The sequence below is a fragment of the Crocodylus siamensis genome, chromosome 4 (genome assembly GCF_052110815.1).
Source record: "Crocodylus siamensis isolate JL-2025a chromosome 4, ASM5211081v1, whole genome shotgun sequence".
Taxonomy (NCBI): domain Eukaryota; kingdom Metazoa; phylum Chordata; order Crocodylia; family Crocodylidae; genus Crocodylus; species Crocodylus siamensis.
Window position 1 is genome coordinate 163,909,644 of NC_143398.1, and position 24,037 is coordinate 163,933,680.

The window sequence follows — 24,037 nt, forward strand, 5'->3', positions numbered from 1 at the left end:
GCTCGGAGCTGTACGTACACCCCTCCTAGAACCGCGTACACCGCCCCGAACGTTCATACACCGCCCCGAACGTTCATACACCGCCCCGAACGTTCATGCAGCCCGCTAGAACGGCCTCTGCTGCAGCCAAGTTAAGTCCCCAGCTGAGGAAGCCCGAGTCCTGCGGCCGGACGCCCCTTCTCTAGCGCCAGGGACCAGCAGCCCCGTGCCTGCCCCTGCCTCGCGGCGGGCTGTCAGACGGGGCTGCAGCCGGCTGCGGGGCTGCCTGGGGCTGGTGGGAGAGGTCCGGGGCGGCTGCGGGGCTCCCCGGCGCCGAAGGGCGCGGCAGCAGGTGGGCAGCCCCTCCCGCCCGCACCCCGGCGGCGAGGCGGGGAGGGGGCCGGGGAGCGCGGTCTCCCAGGGGCCCCGCCCCAGCCCGGCCCGGCTTAAAGCGGCGCGAAGCCCCTGGCGCCGGGCAGCGAGCTGAGGAGCGGAGCCGGCCGCAGGATGAGCTCGCGGACATCGCTGCGCCTGGCCGCCCTGTGCCTGCTGCTGCTGCCGCCCGCGTCTGCCTACTTCGGGTCAGCGCGTCCGGCCCCCCCTCCCGGTGTCTGCGGCTCTGCCCGGCCCGGCTCGGCTCCGTGCCTCCCTCCCGCCGGCTCCCCGCTTCCTCTTTCTCCGGCGCTTCTCTGCTTCCAGCCCCCGGAGATCCGCGACCCCGGGCGGAGCGTGCGCGACAGCCCGCCGCGAGGCAGGGGGCAGGCACGGGGCTGCTGGTCTCCGGGCGCTAGAGAAGGGGCGTCCGGGCGCAGGACTCGGGCTTCCTTAGCTCAGTTTGGGTATAGGACCCAAATTGTAAAGCACAGAACGTTCTAAGGCGGTGTATGAACGTTCTAGGGCGGTGTATGAACGTTCTAGCGGGGCATAAGTACAACGCCGAGCACGCTGTGGTCCTCCCAGTCCCGCAGGGCTGCCCGGCACGGTCATTTCTTCCCTTCCAGCAAAGACAGGTTGTGCGGGGGAGCGGGAAAAAGTCAAAAACTGTAATTTCCTCAGGCAAAAATCCTGAAAGGGATCACTAGGGGATTGGGGGGTGGGCAGGGAAGGGGGTGCTGTTGCACCCCTCTCCCACAGGAGCAGGGCAAGAGCAGAGGGGCAACATGCTGTTTCAGACAGAAGTGGTTGATTTCCTTTGCTTTTCCTTGCCAAATGAATGTGTTCAGAGTGTGGCTTTTAAATGAAGCACTAGTGGTTTGAAGTGCTGCGGTGTGAAGGCAAGAGCTGGAGTTGTTCCTCTGCTGAGATGCAGAGTGTGGCTTAGGGGGCAGGCAGGTGACTGAAATGGAGTTCAGAGAGAGTGAGTGAAATTTGGTTGCCCTTGAAGTCAAGAGGGCTGGTCCTTGTTGGAATAAGCAGTCTGACGATGAGGCTTATACCCCCCTACAAGGAGGACATGGGACAAGGGCAAACAGGACTTGATACTTCAGCCTGGGCCACACTATAGGGATAACTGTACTCATATCAGAGGTGTGTACAGATGTTAGCTCCAGAACTGACCAATATCTTGCCATTCCTTCAGATGTAGACATTACTTTTTTTTTCTTAAAAAGATGTCAAAGTTGGATTTAGTATCTTGGAAGAAAACAGAATTTCTTGACTAAGAAAATGGATTTTTTTCTCTAACTTGCTCTGACCTGTCCTGGGAAAACCCCTTCCAGACAACTTTACAAATTACTTGGGCAATGAAACATCCCTTTCTATGCTTTGGCCCTTCAGAAAGGTATCCCTGTTACCTCTGTGAGGGGCCCTGTTAATTTCACCAAAATATTTATAGTGCATAGAAGTTAACTATGTTTTTGTTACCCCTTGCCCCAAGTGGAAGAAGATGCCACTGTATACATTTAAGGCTCTTTTATAATAATGATAACTTTTATTGCAGGTGGTTGCATTAAATATTCTTGAGATGCAAGAAGATGAATAAATGAGAAGGCTGCTAGAACTGCCTGTAAGATCTTGAGTTAGATCTTGGCTGGTGTGAATCAGGATAGCTCCATTCACTCTAGTAGAGCTATTCTAACACATACCAGATGAGAATCTGGCCCGCTCTGACCCTACAAATACAAACCTGAGTGGTCCAATTGAAGAGACTACTCGCATGGATAAAATGATGAACCTGAGTGCTTACAGAATGTGCACTCTTTGTCCCAACTCATTTGACTACAACTTTTGTTAACAAAGCAAGGATGGAGTTTAGGTTTATACTTCTAATCTACATTTTTGGTGTGACTTTTCTTATTCTTAAAGTGTATATCAACAATGGGAACATCCTTTATAGCCTGTCATTTTTGGAAATTAAGAACAGATGCAAACATATACCTTGTACACAACTGGGAAGTAGTGAGTACTGTTTGGCTTTTTAGTTACAGGATGTATAACTGTGGACCATACAAAGCAAAACTAAATATTCTTGTATTCCTTTCACAGCTATCATTTCCTTAACACAAAACAAATATTGAATATTACTCTAGCTGAATTCAGTTGTTTAAGTAACTCAAATGATTCCTGATCTCATAACAATGATCCTTTGGTTATTAGAATGCCTTTCTTAGCCGCCTTTTTATTCCCATGAAATGTAAAGTGAGGGTCTGATATAACCATTCTCTTTGTGGTTTGGGCGTCTCAGAATTTGAGCTTAGGATTTCCCTGCTTTGTTACATGTTGTCCTTAAGGCATTGAGGACTTTTGCACTGACGTGCTGTATAAGAACTCTCACCTTTTTAACTTCCAGTTTTTAATTGAAAACTGAAAAAGCTTAGAGAACTAAGAAAAATTAAAACATAAGCACTGGCTGAATTGCTTTGGAATATTTTATGAAAAAAGTAGTAAAGCATGGAAGCATATTGATATTTTTCAGGAACAGACTAGAGGGGTGATTGTCAGGGAACTCTATTAGAGACATAGGAAAGATATAACAAAAATGATTTTAATCTGGGACAGATACAAGATGGCTATTTAAGGGGAGTGAGGAGGCACCTTTGCGTCCTCATTCAGCAGTCCATCTGTACTCGGCAAAGCTTAGGTGTAAACACTTCCTTAAACTTTGTTTCCAAAACCCCAAGTCAGTAGTGCTGTTGATCACTTGGATGATGATTGTACGTAGAACATGATCTGGTACCAGGACAATGGAAACAGTTATTTAGAGAAGCCCAGTGAACGTTGTAGAGGGACCAGGGAAAGAGGCTTATTGGTCAACATGTATATGAAAAGAGAAGAATTACCCAGGGTGATCAAAGGCTGCTTGAGTAGGAATATTTGGAGGAAACTTAAGATGAAGGAATGTATTCTTAATAGATCTGTTATTGTGCAGTAGGGACAGATTTTGGAAGAACTTGGTCTTTTATTAGGCTCTTTGAAATCTGGTGTTGGGATTCTGTACAGGCATTGGATCTCCTTGTATTGAGCAGTTGGCAGGATCAGTGCCAGAAAATAAAGATTTAAGTTTTCCATTTAACAACTAAAGGAGGAATAGAAAATAATGTCCATATGCAAGCTACCTCTTGCAAAGCATGCTGGAATTTCCCTGCTCATTAAATTCCTGATCTTGCAATCTTAATGTTATATTAACACTAGGTTTTTATCTTTAATTTCCTAGAGGCTTTTCTTTCCTTTTTCCCTTTAGGGAAAGAGAATCAAGCTGTGTGGGGCACAAACAAATTGTATAGGACCCAAATAATGTGGCAATTTGAGGCATGGACAGTGCATGTATATTCAGGTATGCCATTCCTGCGGCTGAGAGCACTGAGTTCAAACTCGTCAAATCCATGGGGAAACATTGAGAAGTTGTTTCTTTCCTATTGAGAGAAACTAGCAGTGGCTCAAACTTTAGCTGCTATGAATCTCCTAGCAGCAATTTCTGAAGATCCCAGTTTCCTCTACATCTACTGGGCCTTGCACGCTACCTCTCCCCACACTCTGGTCTCTTGTTCCTCCCAATAGTGCCCCTGTCTCCTATTCAAACAGTATGCCCTTTACAGTCCCCTCCCTGTTAATCTCGCAGTTCCATATACTCCCAACTTTTTAAAAATTGCCTCCTACCAGCAGTGTCTTACTTTTCCCTCCTCCTCCCTTTCTATGCAGTTCCTCCAGAGAGCCTGTTGACCTTTAATGGGCCTGGTACCCATGTCCGGTCCTGGCAGCCTGAGGGCTCTCAGCCACTCACCTCCTTCTTTGGTACAGTCTTTCTTTAGAGGGAGGGTGCAGGACTTTCAAAAAAGTAGAGAGCCTTCTGGAAGGGCTGGCAGGGCAGCCACCTTTAAGAAAGCAGAGTTCAAGACAGACTGAGAAGGGAAGCCTCCTGGATAAGGACTTGCTCAACAGGCAGAGGAGGGAGACTCTTCAGAGCCAAGGGGAAGGGCTCAAACACCGCTGAACTGGAGGGGCGGTATGAATGTTGCATGTCTCCCAAGGCTAGGGGAGCATGGTGACTGCTCACAGGTGATGGGGACATGGTGGTGGCAAGCAGGGAGCTTCTGCAGGTGGCTGCGGCAGTGTTGGTGGTGGTGGGGGGCGTGGCAAGCAGTGACTGCCCGCAGGCGCTGCCGGCAGAGTTGGCAGTGGCCAATCTCATGGGGTGCACTGCCAATCTCAGGGGGTGCATGTGCACAGTGGCAATGGGTAGGGGGTGCACATGCACCCCTTGAGAGCGCTGGTGCACCCCTGGTCGGCTGCGCTCGCCACTTAGGCGAAAGGCAGGGGGCAGGCGGGAGCTCCGGTGCCTCTCCTGTAAGTGCTGGCTGGGGAGTGGAGTGCTGTGGCACTCCCAGAAGTAGCTGCAGCCGCAGCCGCAGCCATTTCTGCAAGGGATTGGCTGCAGTGATCAGCTGTCTCATGATCAGTCATGAGGGGACCCCCATCGGCAGGATCAGCTGAAGGGGAACCCCCCAGATGCTGGGCAGGCACATGCCTCCCTTGACTAAGGTGGCACTAGTTGCCCATGCATGTGCTCCCCCTACATGTTGCCAATGGGGGTGGGGGGTTGAGAACCATTGGGACACATTATTGAGGCTCAAGGCAGAGGGGCAGAAATGATGCAGTGATCTGAAGTACAGACTAAACTGAACGCCTTCAAGAGACATTTGGATGTTTATCTTGCTGGGATCCTATGACCCCAGCTGACTTCCTGCCCCTCGGGCAGGGGGCTGGACTTAATGATCTTCCGAGGTCCCTTCCAGCCCTGATGTCTATGAAATCTATGGGTTGTTTGGAGCTGAGGGTGGGGATGTTGGAATTAAGTCTTCATATAGACCACAGGGGGCACAAATCTGAGAATGTCTGAAAAGAGTTTATAATGACAGGGTGAATCGCAACTGGCCAGGAGACTGTGAGGGACAAAAGGAGGTCTAGACATGGAGGACTGCCCAAGAGAGCTGGGGAAGGCGGTGGGAAGGAGCTAAGCAACTGGGAGCTGAGAGGATTTGAAGGGAAGGGCTGGAATCAGGAAGGAGAGAAAGGACTGGGGGGTGGGGAGCTAGAAGAGAATGGTAACAGGTGAGAAGGGCACAGGCGATGTAGAGAGAACGTTGCGGACCTGTCCCTCTCTGGAAATCCAAACACGTATTTAAAGTTTTTTCTTTTTGCAATGTATGCTGGTAATTCAATCTCATTTGCCAGTGGCAAGTTCCCCTGGCAGGGAATTCCAGAGAACCACCAACTAGAACTGCTGCTGTAAAATCTGTTATGAATGCATGATACCCTTCTGAGATGGGGGCATCACACCTCACATTTTAGTATGGTCTGTAACAGATGCCATGGGCCTCTCCTTGTCACCCACACATCGAATAGTTTTGGGTGCTTCACTGCACTTTGTTGACAGCTTCCCCACTTCTGCTGGGCTACTTTTAGCCTTGAAGCCTGATTAGCTTAACTGGCAAGAGAGAATTTTCAAAAAAAGTTAGAATATGTGGACATTTTTCTGTAACCTTTTTCCTTGCCAGGGATCACTGCTGTATGAGGACTGGTTGTTTTAATTGGATTTCATATTCATCTTGGTAATCAAAAGTTCCAAAGCCTTTCAGTATTGATAATTCTGTGGTTCTCCAGCAGGAGCTTGCTGCCCAGTATTGATAATTGATAACTGATGAATGCAATTCTGCAAATCCAGAACACTAATCAGTTTATCTGCCCTGCCTCAAGTGTCCATCAGAAACTGCCGCACCTCTTCTTTGCAGCTTCTCTCAAGAATATCCCCTGGCACAGAGGAAGCACTGAGTAGTATCGCATTCTGTCCTGTCAGATATTCAGTCTCCCATTGGCTCATCAGCATCAAACTAATAGGAGTCTTAAATGGGTGGGGATTTTGGCCATAGGTTTCTAAATGTTCTTGGAAGGATTTCTGAGGAATGTAGCTCTCCTGGTGAGCCCTTTGCTACAGCTCTGATGTAAAAAGCCCATTGTTGATTACAGGCTAATAATGTAAGATGTCTCCAAACCATCATAATAGTATGTGGAAAGGGGCTGGGGAAAGATTTTTTCTTCAGCTAAGATTAAGAGCTGGAGTCTGCAGTATCCCTCAGGTTGGGGAGAGATGTGGCTCTTGGTATAACTGATATCTTTAGGCTTCTGGATACAGACAAATGCTGTGGTTCTTTTTGCCTCCCAGAGTGACACAGCTCATGGTGTCAGATTTTTCCAGAGAGCTAAACACTTGCCTAGAGTACACTCTCATGAAAGGTGCCACACTGTGCCTGAAGAAGGAAGAGCAACATAGCAAGAAAACAGGTGAAAGGGGGGTCTAAATAAACTGTGTGGTTTCAGACATTGTAAGAGACTGAAGCAAGCTGGTGGCAGAGAAGTGGTAGGAAGAGAGACAGGAGAAAACTCTGAAGAAATTAGTGTCCCCAGGGAAGTGGTATGCAGGTACCATATTGTAGGTAAGGGCTTGCAGTCCCTTCACCTTAGTACTTAAATACCTACGCCTAAAATTATATGGTCCTGTTCCAGAGTGGTCAGCTCCATGGGTGGATCCAGAGGGGTTGCAGTAGTGTGATCTCACACCCCTGCCTTTGGCTGTATCATGCATAAGCTCCCAACAAAGGATCTTCCCAGAGCCTTTGCTTTTGCTCAGCCTGAGCCCAAAGTGAGTGTTTTTGCCACTGCTTGTCCCCTCCTTTCTCTTGCTGCTGAATTCAGCAGGGAGCCTAAGAGTGAGCAGCAGCAGCTTTCACCCCCTGGGCTCCCAAGCTGCATGAAGCAAGACCTCTAGCAAGCAGACCCCACTCGGTGAGCTCAGAGCTCATGTGGTTCTCCAGCAGGAGCTTGCTGCATATGCATGGCACAGCCAAAGTGAGGGGCTTATACCCTCATCCTGCTCTTGGATCTACTGCTGGTCAGCTCTGACCTCTTTTCTTCTAGGTGTCCGTGTATGCTGTGTACATGGGGCAAACCTTCAGGGGCAAAACTTCTAGAGCACAGGTTGTGCGTAGATATTAGATCTGTGGCTGCTCTCAAAGAGTTTGCACCTATGCCCTTGTGGAGCCGTATTGAGCCATGAGCACTCTGAGCTAATTGTCTTGGGCTGCAGCTTACAGAATCATGCTAGCTTATGAATCACAGTTTAGTTTCAGATTGAAAGGTGGCAGAGATAGAGATGATAAAAGAAATTATTTTTTTCATGACACAATTTCCCTGTGGAACCTGCTGCATTTAAGAACACAGCAGTATTCTAAAAAAAAGGTCACTTACCTGAATAGCACAAACATCCAGAATAACATGAACTAACAAATTTGTAAGATCTATTAAGCCTCAATGTTCATGATTTAAACAAATCTATCTACTGGTATTAGGAGGAGACCTAATCTGGGAGAAGATTATCCCACATGTTTCTTGAGAAATTTTTTGCACCTTCCTTGGTGGGGCCATGTACACGTGACAAAAAGTGACTAGAAATTGTCATTTGTCTAACATAATGGCTTCACCATGTACATATGCACAATTTTTTTTGTGTTAAAATTTATTTGAGCATGGCAACTTAGACCACCTTGGATGTATTTTAGTTTGATCAGGGCAAATTGTCCCACTTTGGATAAAAAATTGTGCATGCATACATGTCTGGTGGCTGGAGAAAGTGGCAGGGATGGTGCACGGGGTGCTGAAAACCTGGGTGTACTTGGGGAAGTTCAGGCTTGGCAAGCTGCCTTCTCTGGCCTCCCTGCTGCCTTCTTGATTTTAGCAAGGTTTCCTAGCCAACTAGCTACACTCCTGCCACCTTCCTGCACTGCTGCAGGGGCAATCCAACCATTCCTGGGTGGTCCCAGGCAGCGGGAAGGTAGCAGGGACAGCCCACCAAGCCCGAGCTTTCCCAAGCACACCCCGGTTTCCCGCACCCTGTGCACTGTTGGATCGGGCCGGGTGCTGCCTGTGAGCTGGGGCAGCACCTACACAACAGCTAGCACCCTGCCCGGGTGTCCCCAGGGGATGCTGCAACTGTGGAGGGAAGCACCGGGTCCCCCTGCACCCCAGGGGCTGCATGGTCTGGAAGTAGCTGGCGTAGGCAGGCTGGGGCATGGAAGCAATGATCCTGATCCTTTTTTTCCTTGCGGAGCCTTCCTGCCTCTCCTGCGACTGGGGAACAAGCTGCCAGCAGCCCCTAAGCTATGGGGGACCCTGGACCTTCCTTCCACAGGGGCTGCCCCCGGGCAGGGCAGGCTGCTAGTGGGCAGGTGCTGCCTGGGGGGTGCCATGGTGGTGAAGGAAAGGACCAGGGCTCCCTGCAGGGGCCACTGGCAGCTCACTCCCCAGCTGTGGGACAGGTAGACAGGCTCCCTAAGGAAAAAGAAAAAAGGTTCGAGCTCCTCCTTGCTTTTTTTTTCCTCACAGTGACAGAAGCCCCTAAGTTGAAATGGTGGGTTACACTTAAAATGCCCAGAAATTGCAAACCCACCATTTCAATTTCAGGGAACTAAACCCCCCTCACATGTAGGGGGGCTGAGGGAGCACCTGGTGACTGTCTATAAACTCACTAGGGGGGACCAGGAGGGTTTGGGAGAGACCTTGTTTCCCCTAGAGCCCTCTGACATAACAAGGAATAATGGCCACAAGTTGCTGGAGAGTAGGTTTAGATTAGACATCTGTAAGAACTACTTCACGGTCAGGGTGGCTAGGATCTGGAACCAACTTCCTAGGGAAGTGGTGCTGGCTCCTACCCTGGGGGTCTTTAAGAGGAGGCTTGATGACTACCTGGCTGGACTCATTTGAGCCCAGTTTTTCTCCTGCCTAGGCAGGTGGTCGGACTTGAAGATCTACAAGGTCCCTTCCTACCCGACTTCTATGATTCTGTGATTTTATGTGCGAACTCCCTGAGGCGTCTTGTGCTGGTGACTGTAAGAGCCCAGAAAGAGGACTAGATGGATTGTAGATCTGATCCATTCTGGAAATGTCTGTTTCCATTGGCTTCCACTCAGACTGGCATCATAATTACTGACTCTGCCTGACATTCATACCAGATGCTCATGTGCAAATTGATGCTACTTTCATGGAGTTTCCCCTTGAAACACTGACTCAGATTAGTGCCTTAGCTGACATCATTGATATACTCTGTTAAGCCCATGTTTTAAAAATAGGACCTGTCTCTTCTCAAACCCATGTCAGGGAACTGGAATCAGTGCTCATCTTTCCTTCTCTTGACTGCATATAGCTGGGCAGAAGTAGCTTTGAGGCAAGCCGTTTCCTATGTGTAAGAAATCTCATCGGGACCAAACATCCTTGTGAGATCATTTTGCAGAAAACTGAAGTTTGATGACCCTTTCTGAGCTACCTCTGACCCTCTTATGGCTGGCCAGACCCTAGTGGCATGATCCCACAAATTAAGGACCCTCTATGCATGCCGACTTCTGCAGGAGTGGAGGATGCTGAGGATTACACATGAGTAGGCCCTCCTTAAAGATCTCTTGAGCAGCTGGAAAGTTGCTGGAAAGAGATTAAAGGAAAATGATGAATTAAGCAAAGTGCTTAGACAAAAAAAAAAGCAGAGAGAAAACAAGGTTTGAGATCTTTATTGTTTTTCAAAATTACTAGCAGGTGTGCATTAATTCAAAGGTTGCATTTTTTTTTTTTTTGCTGTATGATCTGTGCTTAGATAATAAAGCTCTAAATCATCTGACAACAACTCCTACAGTTTGGCGGTGTGCACATACCTGCATGTTTTATGTTTAATTTTGTTTGCGAGAATGTGGTTGTATCATAATCTTGATCCATTTCATGTTTTCCCTCATGACATACAGTTAGGATCCGAACCTGCAAACTGCTGTTCACATAATAATTCCTATAACTTTTAGGCAGTGGGTAGATTTCTGGCCTGGGAGACCAAAGACTTAGGCTCTGTTCATAACTCTGCTACTCATCAACTGCGTGACCTGGGGCAAATCGCTTCAGTTCAGCATCTCTGTTGCCTTCTGAGGTTTTAATTGTAAACTGTCAAGAATAGAGACTTCCTTTTGCTATATACATGTGCCCACACAATGCAGCTCCAATTTCAGTGGAGGCTGCCAGGCACTGTTGTAATACAAATAACTGGTGCTGGTGCTATAACTGGCATGAACAAGGCTGTTATTTAGTACCAGGTGTGCCAAGTGTCTTTGATTATCAGATTAACTGCATAGTCTATTTGGCTTCTGATGCATTTCTTCTATCATATGGGCCCCAGGCTTGCTTGGTGTGGGCAAACAGGACCAGATCCCTACTAGTCAGCCTCAAGTGGCTGCAAAATCTATTAGCACCTCCATTTTGGTCTGAAAAGATGATTTCTTACCTAGATATAGGCTCCTGGCATGCTCAAAAGCAAGCTATTCCAAACATTTTGGGCACCTCACTCCTGTTGTGATGCAGACTGGAGCTGCGGAGGTGTCCAAATTCTACCCAAGCCCCAGAGTGGTACTTTCTACTTAGGCACCACAGAACATGCACAGCTTGCACCAAGAGCACTAAGGCCAGCACGCGTGGTTCTTTCACCCAGAACTGCAGCTGGTAGTGGTGCTATTGGAGCCCATCTTTTGCACTTTAATCTGCTTAGCGGTTAAATTACTAACCCAGGAAATGGGAGGCATGGTTTCTATGCCTATCTTAGGCTCAAGAGATTTGAATCCATGTCTCTCCCTTACCAGGAATGTGTTATAATCACCAAGCTTTCAGAGTGGATTGGGTACCCGCCAACCCTCCTGTGGAAGCTGGACTGCCGGGCAAAGAAAATGCAAGAGTTATGGGGCCAGGGAGATGAAATGTAAGAGGGAGCCTGACCTTGGCATTTGATGAGGGCTCTTGGTGTGGAGGTGGGAAACCTCCAATGGCTGTCTAATGTAAAATACATAAATAAATAGTCTTGGAAACAGGACTTATTTCCTGCACGCTAGTCAAACTCTGCTCTGATGATGCAATTAATTTTCTTAGGAGCTTTGTGTGTGGTAACCAGCACCATAGCATGAGACTGATTCACAAATATTAATTAATATATTCCAACAGCCTCCTGAAAGGTAGTGTTTTCCTTATTTTATAAGCAGTGTACTAAGGGACAGATTACTTTTAGCTGATGAAAGTAGTGACCATCTACTCTGACCTCCTGTAACAAACACCATAGAACTTCCCTGACTTAATTCCTGTTCAAACTGAAGAAAAGCTGAAAAAAAAATGGTATTAACTTAAAAATATTATGCGGTCACAAATTCACGATAATACTGTTACCATATTTTTTCTTGTATACAACATGGCCTGGAATAAGATGTGCACCTTGTTTTTGGAAGGCAGCATGAAGGAAAAAAGATCTTTTGTAGTAAGTAAACAGGTACCTTGTCTCACTGTAATAAGTCTGCATTTTTTCAAGCTCTAACTTCCGCCAATGGAAACAGTTATACCTTTGTCAGACAGATAGATTTTCCACAGTTATTTATACTGTTACATAGTGGTCAAATCATGTTGTCACCCTTTTGTAAATTAAATGCTCCTTGAATCTTTCAGTATAGGAGAAGTCTTTCCACCTTTTCAGCATTCTCAGGTGCTCTTCCCTTCTCTCCAACTCTTAGCATTTTCTTGTGGAATTGTGGACATCGGCTCTGAACACAGTGTTCTAGCAGCTATCACACCAGTACCAAAGACAGAAGTAAAATAACCTCCCTACTCCTAGTGGAGATTTCATCATTAACATTCAAGGATACCATTAGCTTTGGCCACAACACCTTAGAAGAAGGTCATGTTTAGTTGATTATTCACCATTATCCCAGTCTTTCAGGGTTACCTCTTCCTAAGATAGTCTTCCATTTTATAAGTATGGTCTAATTATTTTTTGTTTGTGGAGATAACACCTCAGATTGTATTAGAACACATATCATTTGATTATCCCCAGTTTAGCAAATGGGGATTACTCTGCTAATGACCCATTCTTCTCCTTCTTCACCATACTCCAAATCTTTGTGTCATTTGCAGTTTATTAGTAATTGTTGTTTTCTTCCATGTCAGTTAGTATAGTGTTAAATAGCAGAAGGCTGAGAACCAGTCCCTGTGACTGAAGTCAAAATAGTCGCTCTGTGGGTGTCCCATTTGAGACATCATCAGCAAAAATGAACAGAGGTCTGTGAAACATGAATTGTGGGGAAAGGCTGAAACTGGGATTATTTATATGAAGAACAGAAGACAGAGAGGGTAGTGGATAAACTATCAAATGCCTGAAGGGCAGTTTTAAAGAGGATAGAAAGTATTCTTTGTGGCTGCATGGACAAGAGGCAATGGTTTTAAATTGCAGCAAAGGAATTGTAAGTTAAAGATAAGAAAGAATTTTCTCACTGGGACGGTAATTAAACATTGGAATAGGCTACCCAGAGAGGTTGTACAATCTCCACCTTGGAAGCTTTTATGAGCAGGTTAGACAAATACTTGGCTGGGATGGGTTAGTCAGGGATGATTCTGCTTCGAGCAGGGGGTTGGATTTGATGACTACACGAGGTTCATTCCTACTTTCTATGATCCTTTTTTTTCAGGGTATGCTAACATTACATAACACTTCATATATTCAGTGCATAGCTCCTCTTGAATTCTGAAAAGTTTGCTGTGAGTGACTTACTCAGTATGACACAGGAACTCTGTGACACATGCAAGAGTAGAATGGTTTTCTAAAGTAGCATTGCACTACTTTAACCCCATGCAACTGTCCTTCCTGTAGCATCCCCATCTCATTTGCTATGCACTTTCTAACTTCTGCTACCAATGATACAGGCAACATCCTCCTTCACTGTATGGTGCTGATTTTATTGCCAGTGCAGGTCCATACTGTGCACTGAGTGAGACAGGGTCCTGTGGGTAAAAGTAGCATGTGATCATGTAATTAAAGACTAAAAATATATACATGGTGGTCAAACTGATATTGCAAAGACAATCTGAACTCTGGCATTTAACTTCTTATTGGGCATGTCTGCATGTGTACTTTAATGTGCAGTAGCCTATTCTACCATGCATTAAAGCGGTGGATAAAAAAAGATACTAATACGCTAATACACATTAAGCATTATCTAAAAAGCACTACTGCACATTAGCGCAATAGCACATTAGTATCTCTGTATTAGAGGGCACTTTTATATGTGCTCTGGGTGGGGGTGTGCTTTAATTAGAGCAGCTTTAAGAACTGCTGTAATTAAAGTGTTTCAGCAGCTCATGCATCAGCGTCCCCGTACTTCAAAATGGCAGCAGGGTTCCTTTAATGGCAGCAGGGTTCCAAGTAGTTGAAGTACCACCACCAGGACCAAATTAATGCATAGGCAAACCAGGCATATGTCTAGGGCCCTAAGTGAAGAAGGGGCCCAGTTGTGCTTATTTTACATATTATAATTATTGAGTGAAAAAAAGTAGGTGTCCATGAGTTTGTTTGCCTAGGGGCCACTAAAAGGTTAATCTGGCCCTGACCCTCATGACCATTTTTAAGCATGGGGATGCTGATACACAGGATGCAGGAGGCTGCTGGAGGTGGTAATTCCCACACTCCAGCAGACACAATTACTCCGCTCGTGTATAGGCACCCGGAGATACTAAATTTAATGGACGTTAGGAAAAATGCATTAATTCACATGTAGAAGCACCTATTGATTCACTTACTAACCTCTTAATGTGGTTTTATGTGTGATTTCCTTTCATTCATTTTCTTTAAAGTAAACTTGTAAAACCCTAAATTTTACCACATGGCATTATACTGGCACTCACGTAGGCTATCAGCAGTGCTGAAACCTTTATCTTGACTGGACAAACTTCTTTTACTTGAGATAATGCAGTAACTTAGAGGATGACAAACTCCTACTGCTGTGTGGACTGTCCTTTGCCAGGGGACAGCAGGGGAGTGTTGAGTCATGAGAAATTGGGGTTCCATTCCAGGTTCTGGAAGGGAGCGCTTTCTCATAGGCACAGACTTCTGATCATTTTCCTCACCCATGTTTGTCCCTTTCTATCCAACTTCTTCAGTTTGTTCAAGATCTTTTTGTTCTCTGGCCCCTCTGCTACCCTGGGTCCTAGTATTTGCATGATCACTTTTCCCTCTCCCTAATATAACTGTTGCCCCCTCTGTATTCTTAATCACGTGGTTTCTTCCTCCATGCTTTTGAGATGCCAGCAGGGAATGATTGAGAACACGGGAGAAAATGTTCTTGCTATCTCCTCCAGCATTTGGGCCCAACCTGCCTCACAGCAGGAACAGCAAGAAAAGACCATGTTGGCTCCATAGCCCTGGGTGCAGCAGTCATAGCTGCTCTCTGGGGATGGTGCATATATAGTGAAGTCTCATGTAGAACTGTGAGGACTGAGACATGCTCCATGAGGATTTACTCTTTGGCACTATTAGCCAGCAAGTATCTCCGGATCATGTCCAAACTGCAACTTTTCTCATCATTGGGGATCCTGGTTTTTTCTGATTTAAAAAAAAAAATCACCAATTTTCAGTTTAAATTAGTAACCCTAGATCTACATTTTTCCATGATTAAAATGAAACAACACCATATATACATCTATACATTAGTGGTGCTTCATTTTAATCATAGAAAAATGTGGATTTGGGGTTACTTTTTTAATACCAAAAATTGGGGATTTTTTTAAATCAGAGAAAGCCAGGATCCCTGCCATCATAAACTTATTCCTTGGCCAAATCTGACTGATTTTTATGGGGCTTGAGAAAGGTACCTATCTGACATAAAGGCTACCCTTTCAAATTGCAGGTCTCTTCTTCACAGCCTGGGGGGCAAGAATTGTTCAAAGAAGATGTTGTCAGAATGTTTTTAACATGGACAAAACCACTTATTTTCTTCAGATCTCATTTTGAGAAATTTTTCTAACCAATTCAGCCTGAGACAGGTAACCTGCTATGGAAGATGTCAGCTCAGAGAAAAAGTGGGAAGTGCTGGACAACACTAATAAGCAATGCAGTGAGCCTGTCCTGTAACTTCCAGTTAAAACAAAAAAATTGGGGAAAGGGATTATTCCTGTTTAAGACCCTAAAATATTTTTACAGAGAAAAACACAAAGTAAGCAAATAAAGCATAGCCTTTTTTTTCTGCATCATGCCCTCAAGCATTAGGAAATCTTTCTTTGCATGGAGTCAAGCCCCAGTACTGCAAAGACTGGATCATATGCCAAACTCCATGGCTGAGTTCAGGTGCCACTGACTTCAGTAGAGTTACATGTATGCTTTAGTATTGCCCTGAACTGGGACGTAAACACACAGTATTGGGCACTGTTGCCACCTGTTGGATGGGATCAAACACACAGTCATCAAGAGTTCATTCTGCACCCTCATGCCTGCAAGGGAAGATGATCTTGTGGTCCCCACCTCCTAGCTCCTGAACTCCTGCTTCGTGAGGCCTGTGGGTCTATATCTATGGCAGTTATTTGTGTCATGTGACTTCAGGAACAATGATGTGGGGACACTTTCTCCTGGCTTCTTTCTCTGCTTGGTGGTCTCATGATTGCCTTGTGAGCTACAGCTGCTGCTGCCCAGGGCAGGGGGGGTCGGAGGGGCAGGGAGCTGAACTTCCATACCCTGTTGAGAGGGAAGCAGAAGTATTCCCTAATGCCATGGAAGAAGGAAGAGCCCGGCCAGCTAGAAAAGGAAGCATATGCCCCCTACCAAAATCAATAAGAGGGAATGCTGCTGCCTCACGAATATTTGATAAGGAATTCATCTTCTTTGGTCGACCAGACATGGAACAGTTGAGTAAAGTTTAGTATATAGAAGATGAGTAGTGGGTATGGGAAGAACTTCCACTGGATCTCTTCAGCCTCTGCAAGGGAAAGCTCATTTCCTTCTATGACCAGGTGACCTATCACCTGGACAAGGGAGAAGAGGTTGATGTCATATATCTTGACTTCAAAAAAGCTTTTGATCTGGTATCCCACGATCGCCTCTTGGCCAAACTGGCCAGTTGTGGCCTTGGCTCCACCACGATCCACTGGCTGAGAAATTGGCTTCGTGGTCGGACCCAGAGGGTTGTGATTGATGGTAGTCACTCATCATGGTGCCCTGTGACCAGTGGGGTCTCTCAAGGCTCTGTCCTGGGACCCGTACTGTTCAACATCTTCATTAACGATGTGGACATTGGAGTCAGGACTGGACTGGCCAAGTTCACTGATGACACCAAACTTTGGGGCAAAGCATCCACGCCAGAAGATAGGCGGGTGATCCAGGCTGACCTGGACAAGCTCAGCAAATGGGCAGACGAGAACCTCATGGTGTTTAACACCGATAAATGCAAGGTTCTCCACCTGGGGAGGAAAAACCTGCAGCACCCTTATAGGCTCGGCAGTGCTACGTTGGTTAGCACTACAGAAGAAAGAGACTTGGGGGTCATCATTGACCACAAGATGAACATGAGCCTGCAATGCGATGCTGTGGCTAGTAAAGCGACCAAAATGCTGGCTTGCATCCATAGATGCTTCTCGAGCAAATCCCGGGACGTCATTCTCCCCTTGTACTCGGCCTTGGTGAAGCCACAGCTGGAGTACTGCATCCAGTTTTGGGCTCCACAATTCAAAAAGGATGTGGAGAAGCTTGAGAGAGTCCAGAGGAGAGCCACGCGCATGATCAGAGGTCAGGAAAACAGATCTTACGATGACAGGCTGAGAGCCACGGGACTCTTTAGCCTGGAAAAGCGCAGGCTCAGGGGTGATCTGATGGCCACCTAGAAGTTTATCAGGGGTGAACACCAGGATCTGGGGGAACGTCTGTTCACCAGAGCGCCCCAAGGGATGACTAGGTCGAACGGTCACAAACTCCTGCAAGACCGTTTCAGGCTGGACATAAGGAAGAATTTCTTTACTGTCCGAGCCCCCAAGGTCTGGAACAGTCTGCCAGCAGAGGTGGTTCAAGCACCTACATTGAACACCTTCAAGAATAAATTGGATGCTTATCTTGCTGGGATCCTATGACCCCAGCTGACTTCCTGCCCTTTGGGCAGGGGGCTGGACTCGATGATCTCCCGAGGTCCCTTCCAGCCCTAATGTCTATGATCTTTATTAGAGTGTTGGAGTAGGTGTGTAGATGATCTTGTGGCCACCTACAAACGGGGTAGCAAGGAATAGATGATGCTCTGTTTACCAGGGCACCTCTTGCAGTTACTAGGAACAATGGCCACAAACTGATGGAAAGCAGATTTAAGTTAGACATCAGGAAGAACTTCTTTATGGTAAGAGTTGCCAGAATCTGGAGTGGGCTTCTGAGGGAGGTGGTGCTCTCCCTTACCTTGGGGGTCTTTAAGGGGAGGCTGGACGTGCACCTGGCTGCAGCACTCTTTCCTGCCCAGGGCAGGGGGTTGGACTCGATGATCAACTAAGGTCCCTTCTGACCCAAACATCTATGAATTTATGAATCTATGAACTTTGAATGTACTTGGGTGTGGAGCTCTAAAGCTATCTTGGCATTAGAGTGCTGGAGTAGGTGTGTAGACCATTAGGTAGTAGTGTTGAAGGGTGAGGCCTCCATACCTTTTGGAGGACTGCATTTGTGGCTTCTAGTGATGAATAAGCTAAGGGCCATGAGGTATTGGGATGGTTAGGCAGGGGCGGGGGGGGGTGGCAGGGGAGGAGAGGGGCTGTTTGATTAGACTTATCCATGAGGCGTATATTCTTCCTGAAAAAATCATGGTAATCTGGGGCTTGGGGGATGGATAAGGATGGTTCAGTCAACTTGGATAAGGATGGTCCAGTGAACTATGAAGTCCAGTCAACACTTCTGTGAGATTTGTTGTAGGACAGCAAGAACTGCTGCACTAAGCACATGTGCAACCATGGATAAAGGATACCTAAACTACTTGTTTCACTATAGACTCCTCAGGTGAGTCACTTAGAGTGGAAAAAGATGTAGAATCATATAAAATGAGGGCTGAAAGTGATTCAGGAAATCATTTAGTCCAGCTTCCTGCTCAAAGCAGGACCACCTACAACTGTATCATCCCAGCCAAGGTTTTGTCTACCCGGGTCTTAAAAACCACTGCCATAAAAACGTTCATGGTGGCACAAAGGCCAAGCAAACAGATGTCCATACCCCTTGTCATACCATAACAACATAGCTGCAACATAGGTGGTATCAATTTGCACTGCTTTCTTGCAGCTGATACCTGTTAGGTTTATGGTGGGAGAGTGTGGTCACCCTGGAGTTGTCTGCACTCTCCAGCTGCCCAAGGGGACTGAGTCTATGTGCCCTGGGAATTCCCACACAGGATTGGGCCCCTCACATCCTGGGAGTGCCTACCCAGCCTTCCCCTCTTACAGAGACGCACCCCAAGGAATCTCCAAAGCATGTCTCTGTAGGCAGGCAACACATCTCCTGTTGTCCCTCAGGATCTGGCTAGTGTCTGATGCTGGACAATGGGTGACATATTTCACCCAGTGAAGTAGACCAAATGTGATGAGGACACATTCTGCCACTGCTTATCCACTTCATTTGGCAGTATCTATTAATGCCCTCGGCCTCAGTATTTTTCATTTATACAGTGAAAATAATATGATGAGAATAAACCACCCTACTTCAAAGGTTCTGTGAGGATTTTTATTTGTTTATTTGGGGGGGGGTTGTTTCTGATTGTTTATTATTCCCATTCATCAGCTCAACAACAAAAACAGGGTTGAATGACTTCATATAATCATAGAAAAGTAGGGTTGGAAGGGACCTCAGAAGGACATTTAGTTCAACTCCCTGCTCAAAGCAGAACCATCCCCAACTAGGTCACCCCAGCCAAGGCTTTGTCTAGCCAGGTGTTAACCCTTCAAGGATAGAGAGTCAGCAATCTCTCTGGGTAACCTGTTCCTGTTCTTTACTACCCTCCTAGTGAGAAAATGCTTCCTAATATCTAACCTAAAGTTCCCTTGCTGCAACTTGATACCATTGCTCCTTTTTCTGTCATCTCTCGTCACTGAGAACCGTCTAGCTCCATCCTCTTTCAAACCCCTCTTTAGGCAGTTGAAAGCTGCTATGAAATCCCCTCTCAGTCCTCTCTTCTCTAGACTAAATAAACCCAGTTCTCTTGGCCTCTTCTGAGAAGTCATGTGCCTCAGCCTCCTCACCATTTACATTGCTGTCCGCTGGACTCTCTCCAATGTGTCCACATCGTTTCTGTAGTGGGGGGCCCAAAACTGAAGACATTACTCCAGATGTGGCCTCACTAGTGCTAAATAGAGGGGAATGATCACTTCCCTTGACCTGCTGACAACAAACACCTACCAGTGCAGCCCAGTATGCCATTAGTCTCCTTGGCAATGGGGGCACACTACTGGCTTATATTTAGCTTATTGTCCACTGTAACCCCCAGGTCCTTTTCTGCAGAGGTGCTGCCCAGCCAGTCAGCCCCCAGCCTGTATTGGTGCCTGGGATTGTTCCATCCTAAGTGCAGGACTTTGCACTTGTCCTTGTTGAGCCTCATGAGATGTCTTTTGGCCCAATCCTCCAATTTGTCTAGGTCACTCTGAATCCTAGCCCTACCCTCCAGCGTATCAACTACTCCCCCCAGCTTGGTGTCATCTGCAAACTTGCTGAGGGTGCATTGCATCCCATCTTCCAGGTTGTTGCTGAAGAGATTGAACAAAACCAGCCGCAGGTCTGACCTCTGGGGCACTCCACTTGATACTGGCTGCCAACTAGACATTGAGCCATTGATTACTATTGACTGAGCCTGATGCTCCAGCCAGTTTTCTATCCACCTTACAGTCCATTCATCCAGCCCGTACTTCCTGATGGCCTGTGAGAATGCTGTGGGGGACTGTCAAAAGCCTTGCTAAAATCAAGGTATACCACATCCACTGGTCTCCCCGCGTGCACGGAGCCAGTCATCTTGTCATAGAAGGCAATCCAGTTGGTCAGGCATGACTTGCCCTTAGTGAATCTATGCTGACTGTTCCTAATCACCTTCTTCTCCTCCAAGTGCTTAGAAATGAATTCCTTGAGGATCTGCTCCATGATTTTTCCATGAGGCTGACCAGTCTGTAGTTTCCTGGATCCTCCTTTTTCTCTTTCTTAAAGATGGGCACTATGTTTGTTCTTTTCCAATCATCCAGGACCTCTCCTGATCACCATGAGTTTTCAAAGATGATGGCCAGCAGCTCTGCAATCATATCAGCCAATTCCCTCAGCACCCTTCGGTACATCCTGTCCTGCGCTATGTATATGTCCAGCTTTTCTATAGTCCCATACCTGGTCTTTTGCCACTATTTGCTGCTCATCTCCTCCTCAAACTGTGCTGCTCGGTGCAGTAATCTGGGAGCTGACCTTGCCTGTAAAGACTGAGGTGAAAAAGGCATTGAGCACTTCAGCCTTTTCTGCATCCCTGTCACTAGGTTGCCTTCTCCATTCAGTAAGGGACCCACAGTTTTCCTGATCTTCCTTTTGTTACTGACATACTTGTAGAAACCTTTCTTGTTACATTTCACATCTTTTGCTAGCTGCGACTCCAGGTGTGGTTTGGCAAATCAGACTGAAAATCACTTGTGCACACCCAGATTTAAACTTCCAGCTTTTTATTACAAGCTTAACACTCAGGCCCTTCAGCCATAGAACATGCCTGTTCTTCCATGGTGTTAGTTATCCAATATTCAACTGTGACTTCTTGACTTATGCTGTTTCTGACCATAAATATGTGTCCTCTATTGTAGTAAGAACTCTTGTGGTAGAGGCGATATCTTTTATTAGACCAACTAGATGGTTGCAAAAAAACTTCTTTATTTGCAAGCTTCCAGGATCACGTGCCCTTCCTCAGGCAAAGGACCACAACATAACTTCCTTACCCAAGAGAAACATTCCATCACTAATCCTCCTGTAAAATATGAAACAAGTTCACAAGAAAGAAGCAAAATTCAGCATCCTACTTGCTGTCAGACACCTTTGAGATAAATAGACTACTCCAACCTTTATCCAAGCCTAATTTGCATAGAATGAACTTCCCACCAGTAGAACTTACCCCATCCTCCAGTTCCCCTGTGGAATATGAAGTTTCATTTCTACCCGGGACAAATTTTACAATCTTTGCATTCTCCTTTGCCTGAGGAAGGGTGCATGAGCCCAAAAGCTTCCGAATAAAGAAATATTTTTGTAATGATCTAGTTTGTCTAATAAAAGATATCGCCTCTACCACAAGAGTTCTGACTTCTTTTGCCTTTAGACCAACATGGCTACAACCTATTAGGACTGTGTGAAGGTTTGGGTGCTGATTCAATTCGGGGGAGATTTAGCCTGATTCAGTGGCCAAATCTCCGAATCTGAATTGAATCAGGGGACCAATTAAAAGGTCTGAGCCAATTTGAAGGTCTCTGAATTGATTCAGAAAAGATTTGGAGAGCTTCGATGATTTGGACAGTCCCCGGTGGCTGCAGCAGGGAGTTGCGACCGGACTCAGAGCTGGTAAGTGGAGGTGAGGGAGGGGAGAGGAGACCATGGGGGGGGACCCCTGCCAGGCCTCATCCCCTGCCTGCTCCCCCAGCCTCCCCAACCCCCGCCAGCTCCTCCAGTCTCCCCAGGGCTGCACCATCCACCCCAGCTCCTGGTGCTTTAAAAAAAAGCCCCACTCACTGGGTGCTGCCAGGTGGGTGGGGAGCAAGCCCTGTTGCTCCCCACTGCCCCACGCTGCATGGGAGGCTCTGCCATGAGCCCCCCAACCCCTGACGCTCCCCCAGTCCCCCTTTGGCTCTCCTGTCCACCCCAGCTTTGGCCCTTTAAGAAAAAAAAACAAGAAAAACCCCGGGTCTCACCACTCCTGCAGCGGTCTCAGAGCTTCAGGGAGCTTGTGCGGAGCCCCCCATGTGGCACAGGGCAGCGGGGATTGCTCCTGCTGGGCAGGAATGGTGAGTGCAGGGGTTTTCTTGTTTTTTGGGTTTTTTTAACGGGCCAGAGCTGGGGTGGGCAGGGCAGCCATTGGGAGGGGGGGGACTGGGGGAACAGGGGGGAGGTCAGGGGGGCTTGTGGCAGAGCCCCCCCACATGGCATGGGGCAGTGCGGGGCATCGGGGATCTCCCTCCTGCCTGGTAGCACCTGCTGAGTTGGGGCTTTTTTTCAAACTGCCAGGAGCTGGGCTGGGCAGGGCAGCTATTGCTGGGCTGGGAGAGTGGGTGGGGGATGGGCCTGGGTGATTTGAACATTCGGCAGCAGTCGAATCTCATAATCAGATTCGGGGAGATCGAATTGGGACAGTGATTCAAATCACCGAATCAAACCACTGTCCCCCAAATTGGCTGAATCCGAAGCGAATACTAGATGCTTCACACGAACCTAGTGAATGCTTACTCTCAGCACTGCCACTGGGAAAGAATATATTGGAGTGGTCCAGGAAGTGCACAAGACACGGATTTTCTGTTATACCTTTTATTAGATCAACTGTGTACCTGGGAAGGCAGCTGGGCAAGCTTTTGGGCATCAAGTGGCCTTCCTCAGGTCACTTGTCCAACAGCTCTTCCAACTATACAGTTGGTCCAAAAAAAGGGAATCACAAAAATCCTTGCCCCTTGGAGTGGACAGACAGGAAATTTACCAATTTCCCAGCCTGGTTTAATGGTTAACTGGCATCTCTTTCTGGCTGGCTCTAAGTCATGAATGAGAAGGAACATTACATGCTTGGGCAGGGGAAATGATAGGATCTTTCCATGGAGTACAAGTTTCACACTAACTCTGCTGCCGGAGCTGCCTAGCAGCTTGCTAGGCTCCAGACACATTCCATGTGTCCCCACGGGTGAGTCACTGCCTAGCCCAGCAGTTGCTCTTGCAGCTGACACTACATCTGGAAGTCACCTGGAGTGGGTCTAGTCTATGGAATCATGAAAGGATATTACAGAGGCCCTGTCCATAGTTGGAGGAGATGGGGCAGGAGGGAAGCAGTAACTGATTCTTCCGTTAGGGTCCTGCCCCACGGTCAAATTGAAGCTGGATAGAAACCAGCTCTCTAGTTGTTGCCCATTGTCAAGCACTAATTTTGTAACTGATCGGCTCTTAAGAGCTGTACAGACATTTTTATGGTGTGATAATTACTTTGTACATGTGGCCAGTCTAAATTTATTGCAGTTAACCAGTTAATTGCATAATGTATGTAATGTGTGGCAGGGGCCTTTGTCTACATAGACTGGATGCAAACTTACAGGGTGGGTAATAGCTCCCGGGGATTTTCTAAAGATAAATGAGGGGTGGAGTACTTCTTGTGGCTGACAGTTCAGGGAAAAAAACATTTCTTGTGAGATTTTCATTTATCTAGCTAGAATCTCTGGAGCACTTACTCTTGCTGCCCTTTGGGGCAGTTTCTGTGAGGCCCCGCAATTCTCCCTGGTATTCCCAGCTAAGAGCAGCCCTGACTAGAGCTATTTGAACACCTAATTTTCCCAATTCTAGAAAACTGGGTTGTGGATAGATTTCATTTTCAGTCAGTCTAAACACTTTGTTTCATTTAAACATATTTTTTCTGTTAAGGTTTTTAAAAAAAAACTATTTTAAGAACCTTTACTTAAAATATGTTTGGAAACAAAACATTTTTTTGAAATGAAATATTCAAACATTTCAGTTTTTAAAAGTTAGGTAAAT

General features: G+C 46.7%; 1 protein-coding gene across 1 annotated transcript in view; it reads left to right on the top strand.

Moving 5' to 3' along the window:
• The first annotated feature begins 387 nt into the window (after positions 1 to 387).
• Positions 388 to 24,037, top strand: part of WNT9B (Wnt family member 9B) — a 44,420-nt gene continuing 20,770 nt past the window's right edge. The window contains exon 1 of the mRNA XM_090044748.1: positions 388 to 560. Coding sequence (XP_089900874.1) covers positions 487 to 560 — 74 coding nt within the window. The 5' untranslated portion in view covers positions 388 to 486. The remainder of the gene's footprint in view (positions 561 to 24,037) is intronic.